The sequence below is a fragment of the Arachis duranensis genome, chromosome 6 (assembly GCF_000817695.3).
Source record: "Arachis duranensis cultivar V14167 chromosome 6, aradu.V14167.gnm2.J7QH, whole genome shotgun sequence".
NCBI classification, from domain to species: domain Eukaryota; kingdom Viridiplantae; phylum Streptophyta; class Magnoliopsida; order Fabales; family Fabaceae; genus Arachis; species Arachis duranensis.
The window spans coordinates 7,340,304-7,349,510 of NC_029777.3; the positions used below are offsets into that span (position 1 = coordinate 7,340,304).

At 33.6% G+C, this 9,207-nt stretch overlaps 2 protein-coding genes across 2 annotated transcripts in view; one reads left to right on the forward strand and one right to left on the reverse strand.

Annotated features, from left to right (window-relative positions):
- The first annotated feature begins 2,135 nt into the window (after positions 1-2,135).
- LOC107492309 (cytochrome c oxidase subunit 5C) lies at positions 2,136-2,876 on the forward strand. The gene is made up of 2 exons (XM_016113305.3): positions 2,136-2,245; positions 2,524-2,876. Exon 2 carries the CDS (start codon positions 2,544-2,546, stop codon positions 2,736-2,738), a length of 195 nt encoding a protein of 64 aa, XP_015968791.3. The 5' UTR covers positions 2,136-2,245; positions 2,524-2,543; the 3' UTR covers positions 2,739-2,876.
- A 699-nt stretch (positions 2,877-3,575) lies between these two features.
- The window catches only part of LOC107492381 (probable glutamyl endopeptidase, chloroplastic), a gene marked incomplete in the record, with an annotated part of 5,896 nt that continues 264 nt past the window's right edge, over positions 3,576-9,207 (reverse strand). Inside the window, 11 exon segments of the mRNA XM_021126378.2 lie at positions 3,576-3,996; positions 4,248-4,555; positions 4,701-4,838; positions 5,033-5,182; positions 5,277-5,337; positions 5,556-5,621; positions 5,766-6,224; positions 6,306-6,648; positions 6,804-6,868; positions 7,586-8,573; positions 9,140-9,207. Coding sequence (XP_020982037.2) covers position 3,996; positions 4,248-4,555; positions 4,701-4,838; positions 5,033-5,182; positions 5,277-5,337; positions 5,556-5,621; positions 5,766-6,224; positions 6,306-6,648; positions 6,804-6,868; positions 7,586-8,573; positions 9,140-9,207 — 2,647 coding nt within the window.

A 9,207-nucleotide genomic window follows, 5' to 3' on the forward strand; every position in this document is an offset into this window, starting at 1 on the left:
GACGAGGGACGAAATAAATTTTCAGCCTCTACGTTAGGGACCAAAATTATACTTATCCCATAATAAAATATGTGATATATTTTAATATTATAATTTTTTATTTTTTTAAATTATAGGAGGTACATAAATAAGGCTATTTGTATTTAAAAAATTAAAAAAATTAGAATACATAAATCAGAAGGTCCGATTTTTATACTTCTTAAAAATCTTACGGTCTAATTTTTACTCTTTAAATTAAATAATCTTAATTTTAAAAAATATTGCAACAGTTCACAACTCAAAAAAAATATCATTACTAATTTAATATTAAAAATAAAAATGTGTCCATTCATTGCTTTCTTTTACTATTTAATAGTTTCATGACATATTTTTTAAGGTGAAAACTCAGGTGAAGTTGACTTCACGTGAAGTTGATACCTGAGAGCCGTTAAATGATTTGACTGATTTGACTAAATTTTCATCCAACGACTTTCAGTGTCAACTTCACATAAAGTCAACTTCACCTGAGTTTCCACCATTTTTTAAGTGGAATTGCCTTGAAATTTTCTTCTACATTTGGCTGGAGCCTGTAAGTATCAGCGATTTCTTAACCTTAATGATGCCTTCTATATGTGTGATGTACCTAAAAAAATGTTGGGCGACCAGTAATATTTTTTATTTTTATTTTATATTTAAATTAATATAAATAATTTTTTTATATACACAAATTAAAAATTGAGATTTAATATTGTATTTAATATTCATAAATTAAAATTAAAATTTTAGTCTAAAAACATAAAATTTTAATTCTTTAAATACTTCCAAAAAAAATAGAAGAGATTAAAATTTGTTGAGTCTAAAAACTAAAATTTTAATAATATTTATTTTTAAAATATTTTTACTTAATTTTTTAAATTTTAAATTCACCTCTTAATTTTTATATTTATTTTAAACTAAATATGATACTTAAATACAGGGATGAAGCCACATAGTGAAGAAGAGAGACAGTGATCCTCCTGATTTTAATCTTTTACATATAAATTATATGTTAATTTTAGTTTAACTTTTTTTAAATTTTATTTTAATTTTATTTTATTGTGTAAATATTTTTAGCTCTTTCTAATATTTTATCTAACTCAGTCATTCCTTAAATATAAATTATTACACCAAATACAATACAAAAACTTGATTTCGTTTCTGTCTTTTAGTCTTTATCTCTTAATCTCCACGCAACCTAAGATCGCCTTTGTTTTTCGGGGATTGTAACTAAGATTGACGGACTAAAATTAGTATTATACTTAGTGGTGAGAGACTAAAACTAAAATTTCAATTACAAGATACAAAATTTTAGTTCATTTAATATCTTTAAAACATAGAGACATGAAACTAAAATTAAAATTTTAATAATATTCTTTTATAAAAATAATCTTATTTTTTAATCAACAAAGATATTTAAATAATTTACTTATTTCAATTTTTATATTTATTTTAAGTTAAACATAATATTAAAACATAATTCAGTGATATACACTTTATATCGGATACATCTCATTTCTAAGTGTGTGTTTAGATTGTGGTTGGTCAAACTGGAGTTTGAATAAAAATGATTATATAGAATTGATTTTGAGTAGAAGTAAGTTTATTTCAACAATGATTTATGTTTGACAATTCTGTGCCAAAATTGATTTTAATAAAATATATTTTACCTAATGGGATCAATAAATTCTATTATAAAAAGATAATAATAAATATAATACACAAAAATTATAACTATAAAAATATATAATGTCAAATAAAAAAATTAATAAAAAATTAAATAATAAATAATAAAAAAGAGTTTATATAGAGAGAAATAACAAGAATTTTATAAATAATATAATAACATGTATAAATGATAAAGTTGGCAAAAGAAAAATAAATGTTTGAATATAATGGCTAAAAGCACGTTACATAATCACTTCTGCGTTTGTAGAGAAAAAAATTTGCCAAACAAAAAATTGAAGTTTTTTTCCTAAATTAAAATCTGCACTATATTTTACACGTGTGTTATTTTTTTTTATGTTTGGTCTGAGCTTTAGCTAATTCAATATATCTTGGGCCAGTATTTTAGCGGAGATGAATGTGCTAGTTGGGCCTGCGGGAAATGAAAGCAGAGCCCAAAATATATACAATGCCTCCCCATTATTCACTCTCTATTCTCTAACGGAAGAACAACAACAACGAATTCGTGTGGGAAGGAACTTTCGCCTCTTTCTCTCTGCCTCGGGTAAATCTTCTCATCTCACTACGATAACAGATCTTCGATTTCTATTTACAACTATCGAAACTAGTTTCCAAATTCCAACTGACTGTTGTGATATTTCATTCTGTTGATTTCTTCCATTTACGAGATTTTTTTTATTCTTTTTGCAAAATAAAATTAATAGCTATTTTTATTTTTGTAATCCCCTTCATTTTGAGATTGATCGTGTTAGTATTGTCACTGGATATGCTAATTTTATATTCAAAGTGATTACAAAGGCAGTGATTGATAACTGTTTGTAGATTTGAGAAGGTTAAAGGAAATGGCTGGCCCTAGAATCGCTCATGCTACATTGAAAGGACCGAGTGTTGTGAAGGAGATTTGCATTGCGACAGTGCTGGGACTTGCTGCTGGCAGTGTTTGGAAGATGCATCACTGGAATGAACAGAGAAAAGTTAGGGCCTTTTATGATTTGCTTGAGAAAGGTGAGATTAGTGTTATTGCGCAAGAAGAGTGAGACTGTTCTTGTTTTGTGCCCATTGGGGTCTCCTTTTTTCCTCTTTCACTATTTTCAATTGGCTCTTGGAATTAAGATGAGCTGAATTTGTCTATCAGACTCAAAGAAATAAGTTTCTTGCACTGGAATTTTGATTCATATTATTGTTGCCTTTTAGAGTTTTCATCAAGTTTTTCTTTAGATATACTCTTTTCTGCATCAGGCTAAATGTTTTGATATTGCTTTTCATTTTGAAGTTTAATGTTATTAGTTTTTAGGGTTGTTCTTTCACCTGACAAAATAAATTCTTTCTAGAATTAAATCATGAATGAATTTGTTGAGGATTCATAAAAGCTACATAAATACACAAAAGCCGATGTGTTTCTCTTAAACTGCGCACTTACCAAGAATAGAAAGCGAAGGACTTTAATCTAAATTCACCATTCTAAACACGTAGCTATGTTGAAATGTCATCTTTATTTTCATGTGGTGATGATAATTAAAATGTTAATACTTTTTATTTTTATGTTAAATTATTTTAACAGTTTTTAGTTATCACCAATGGTCATCTTTTAGTATACTTGCAGTAGCAGCGACATTTGATAGAATTCATGGAATTTATGTTATGCCAAAACAACAATTGTGTTGGAAAGCAAGGCATCAACTTCCATTTTCCACCATTATAAATAATAAAACGAGTTGGTGCATAATTAATTCAAGTCACTAAACCCCAAAAGGCCTCAATTCAATATCCAGTTGTGAGAATGGATTATTAGGTTAAATTTTTTCAAAATTTGACATGATTTGGCAATCATCATAAACCTCGTAGATGTGCCGTGAAAAATGAACAGTGGCAGATGCAATGAAAAGAATCACAACTCCAAAACCAAGGCAGCAAGAAGGGTTCAGCTGCATTGGATCAATTAAATGGTTTGGTTTGTACAATGCTTATTCCTCTTACATTCGAATTGCATTGCCAAATGCAAAATTAATTGGCAAAGCAGCTAATTATCATTCTGAAAACAAGCAATATATGAGACATCCCGGTGAATCCATCTAGATATGAATTGGCAAGTGCCACGACCAGAAATACTGTGGAAGGTTGTTAAGGACATGACATGGTGGGTATACTTTCCCACACTTGAATGATGATGATCCTTGTCAATTTCATCGTATCCTCCACTCCAGCCCCACGCATGTTGCTGTTCTATATCCCACGTGCATCTTTTGGATGCTTCTATTTTGATCCTTGGCGGGCGCCAAAGTTCTGAGAATTCTTCTGCATCATTAAAAGCACAACATATTTAAAGATTTAATGTGAGATTTTTCATAATTTCAATTTCACAAGTTTAGACAACAAATGTTATTGCCTTAAATTCTTTGGTTGCTAAGGGTTTACGAGGTAGGTAGCAAGTATACGGACAGCCTGGACTAGACTGTTCTGCTTGCAAAAATACCATTATAAAGAAGTAACTAAATCCAGTAAAAAGTGCTTTGTTTGGATTAAAATATGAAGGGTTAAGAGGTTACCACAAGGATGACCTTGGCAGAGAATGAACTTCATCATACTCAATATCAGACTCCTCTTTACCGCCACCTCCACTGGTAGCAACAACTTTCTTTTCAGCATCTGTAGTTTCTATACTTTCTTTCTCTTTGACTGAATCTGAGCCTGCATCAGAACTGCTTGATACACAGTATTTGTACAGCCATCTGTCTGTTTCCCATAGAACATGCATTATGCTCTCTCTGGCGGTATAACCATGGCTCTCATAAGGCAGAATCACCAGTCGACAAAGAGCCCCATGACCCTTCAGAGCGGTGAAGAATCTGTCTGACTGCAGTGCAGGACAAAGGACAGAAGCATCAGGTAAATAATCGGGTAAAGTATAGTTCCAAGGGGATTGTCTCTTCCAAGGTACTACAAAAGCCAATTAACTAATGGCAATTTGTGAGAATAAATGAGTTGCAAATCTCTCTTACCTGCATGGTTAATGTTCCAGAATTATTATCCTCTTCCCCATGTATAAGCAAGATCGGCTTCTTAATTTTATTAGCTGACATGAAAGGACTCATCTCTACATAAGTATTCGTGGCCTCCCAAAGAGTTCTATCTTCATTCTACAACAAATTGGAATATAAGGAGTAAAGCCTTCACCTTCAAAAAGAGTCTCATAAATAAGCTAACATGTACAACGTGGTATTACGAGAAGGCTATGAAAGAAAATTAAAAGGAACTGTGCAACAAAAAGAACAAAGTTTTTATGGTAAATAGTAGCCATTGGAAGTAAAAGCCAAGGTATTTTAGGCAGAACCTGAAATCCAAAGGGAGTAAGTGTTCTGTTGTAAGCACCAGAGCGAGCAATTCCACAACAGAAAAGATGAGGTGCATGTGCCAGGAGGTTGGCAGTCATGAATGCTCCGTAGGAATGTCCACCAACAGCTATTTTCTTTGGATGAGCAACCTAGATGCGACAAGACAAAAAATAATTGATAATTAATCGTATTTCAATTGAATTGGTAAATTAATGCACCGTACCCAGTAAAAATAAAGCTTACCCCACGCCGAATAACTTCCTCTACAGCAGCTTCTGCACTTGCAACTAATTGTTCCACATACCTGGTTGATAAAAATTTAGCATATAATCAGCTATGATCTAAGGCTTTATGAGGCAAGTTAAAGAAGAAACCCACAACAGAACCCAAAGCTATTCAGATATTTGATTTGAAGATAAATGATAATGAAGAGAAGATCACTCGGGGTGCATAAGAACAATTGAGTAGCAGTAAACATATGGTAATGATCCCACAACTACAACAATATCATTATCTATTTACCTATCATTTGCCTCCTCATCGCCCTCACCAATAATAGGAATAGTAGGTCCTGATAGAATTGCAAATCTGCATCATTTCACCCACCAAAGAACAGTTCAGCTTAGTTGACATATAGAATATATTTTTGAATGGAGATCGAAGCAACTGCAAAAGAGGTGCTAAACCAGAAATGGTAAAACACAAAAAGGACTCAGTAAAAGAAACTCATACCCTCTAGCCAACCAAAGAAGGGCTGATGTGGGACCTATCCCAGGAAATTCATTTGGAGAACCACGAACTTGCCCAGCAGCTTCTTTGCTCTTAAATTCTCCAGGGTAAGACCAAACCAGACATGGCAAAGGGCCATCTGTTGATGGATTGTAACCCGGTGGCAGGTATAAGGTAGCAGTGAGTTGAACCCCATCTTTCCTTTGATACCTGATCATCTCTTTCTGCAATGATTCAAGTTGAGGATATGGATGAGGGAAGCTTGTAATCTGAACTAATTTTTTATCTGGCCATCTGACAAAGTGATACTGGGTGTTTTCGGTTTTTGACTCTTTTGAAATCAGAATTTTCAGTAGATCTAAATGTAGATCCCCTTCTTCTTGATCAGACATCAAAGCAACGACAGTTTCATAGTATCTCTCCTTATCACTCTCCCATATCCGTTCCTTTTTACCGCTATTTCTGTAACATTTTGTTCAAGCCACCTTAGCATCAATGAGAATGTGTGACAGCTATAGGAGGCAAGTAGTTCAAGACACTTACATGTCAAATAGATCAAGGAATGGAATGTTCCCTTCTGGTGTAGCACCACTTCCATTCAGTATAATATATCTACCTTCATCATTTTCCTTCTTTATCCTGGCAATAACATATGTCCCAGCCTGAGTTCTCCGCAGCATGGGAGATCCAGGATCAGAGTAGACGTCTTCTGATGATCGATCAAAGAGAATTCGTGGAGCCACGTCCTCAGCTCCAGGAGATATTACCCATGTTCTTATTCGCCGTGTTTTATACCAAGACTCGTATACCAAAGCCAATGAATCATCACACCAAGAAATCCCTCTGTAGATATGGAAAAATGGGGAACACCAATGATCAACCAAGACTTTAAGTTGACTTTATGATAGTTTAGAAGATATTAGTAGCATGAAATTGATATTGTCCAATTCAGAAAAAAGGAAAGAAGAGAAAAGAAAAATCAACAATCGGGGGACAAAATAAGAGTTCAACAGAAATGGTAAAAAAAATTCTTAAAATTACTATAGATGATCATAGCATTAAAATTAATATAAAGCTTTGCATCGCCTCCATCTTGAGTTTCTACCCTAGAACATCAAATGAGAGTAATTTTAACAGATAGTGACATTTCTATCAAAAAATTGGGGTTTGGGGGGGGGACGGGGGGACATTGACAGCAAATGTGACTACACTGCTACAATACAAATGCTGCAAATGCAGGACAAACATTCAATTTCTTATTTTAGATGAAGAACAATTTTAATTAAGAAAAGAAAAAGATTATCCATATATGGTGAGAAGACCAAAAGCTATCCATATAATAATAATAATAATAATAATAATAATAATAATAATAATAATAATAATAATAATTATACAAGTCACAAAACAACCATATTTAATCATACATTGATCATCAACATGAATTCTTCAGTAAAAAGGGGGGCATAAAACTATTCACCTATGTTTCAAATGACTGAACAAAATCTTCCATGATCACAGGCTTTCAAATATAGATGACAATAGATTGTAGTTCCATCTTTTTGGGAGGGAAGGCTTTGGATGTGTGTGCTTATGTTCTATCTCTCAACAGTAATGAAAGAATTTAAGAACTTGTCAGAAGTAAGTTTTTAAAAACTTGAAATTATTGAGATAAAACAGCAGAACAATTATAGTGCAATTTCTAATCAATAAGGGAGTGTGTGAGCACATATGCCTGTCTGTGTTTGTTTTGTATGCTTAATTTACTTATCGTAATTTATAATGTCCCTAGTGCACACCCCACATCAGTAAATGATCTATACCAGTAAAGTGAAGATGGTTTGTCAGATCTCCAATTAATGGAACGCTTCCCTCTTCGCACACTATTGAATGCAATAGGAATGTCCTCTGCAAGGGGCAAGTCACAAAGCTCCCGCACTAACTTCCCATCAGCTCTCCATAACTCTACCTTCTTTGGAAATCTTCCACAAGGCACAGTAAAAGAGTATGGCCTGTGAATCGAACTAATCAAAACATACTTGTGATCCGGGGAAGGATCCATAGAAGTATAAACAGCGGGGGGACCAATTTCCTTTGTTGCACCATCCAAAGAAGCTAAAACAAGCTGTGATCTGGCATAGTAGTCAAACAAATCTTCATCATATTCATCCTTCAGCAAATCTTGGAATGTTCTTACTTGAATAATGTTTTTCTCCTCATTAGATTGAATTTTGGGGCCACTGGGAACCAAAGGTTTTTTTGGCAAAGCCCCACGAGATAGTGGAATAGTGCAAACTAACAATGAAAAGTTATCTACCCAAACATAATTTTCAAATACTGCATTCAAGTGTATATCAGGTGACTGAAACAAAGGCCTAGCCATCCCTGTTTCCACATCTGCAATCCATACTGTAAATTTACTGCTATCACCGTCCTCTTGATTCACACGAATGCTAAAAGATAAATGACAGCCATCTGGAGACCAAGTAACAAAATTTATCTTTGCACCCTCGGGTAAACCATGAACTTCAGTCTCTGGGCCTAGTGTATCATCCGGAAGAATCCGATGGATCCCTATACCAGTGTAAAAAGACATACGACTCCTACAATTACTTTTTCCATCAATACGTACACCAGCCAACTTCTCCTCCGGTCTTGCTAATTCTGAGAGTGGAGGTAAGGCTCTTCGCTTCAGAAAAAGAATTTTATCTCTAAGTGGAGAAAATGACAATGAAGGAACTGGTGGTGCATCGACAATGTCCTTGATCTCAGGTGGAGGAACACGATACCCCGCTCCTAAGCTCGAGTCATCTAACATAAATTAATCACAAAAACTGTCAGCAGTATGAGGATATGGATTTGTCAACTATATTCTATTCCAAGCCAAACCTCAATAATAGATGGACAAATTATCATATAACTGAAAATGAAGTTAATTTCTTCAGTAGCTCAGTTCTGGTGCTCAATCTTTCAATAGTTCAAATCCTAAGCATTGACAAATAAAAACTCCACATAATCGGATCAAACTAAAACTCTGACTAGCTGCCAAATATTTCAACAATTTAAGTAGCTGTTTAAGATTTTACAAAACTACACGCGTTCACTCATATTGCACCACACTGGAGCGCATCAAAGCTAAGATAATATTAGGAATCTCAGTTACAGAGAAAAAGAATTTTTAACAATGACAAAATCAGAAAGATAATCAAAGTGAACTAATACTTCACGAAATTAAAAAGGTCGTAATCATCAATTCACGAAAGGAAAACAAACAAACAAACAAGAACAATCAGCAAGTGAGATTCGCAATAATATAGTTTGAGCTGAGTTGGAGTAACAAAAAAGAGTAGAATAGAGAAATCTTAAAGCTGGCTAACCTTCGTAATCAGCGAAAGTAGTGATTGCAGCAGAGGAAGAAACGGTGCCGTTAGAGGCAGCAGCGGCA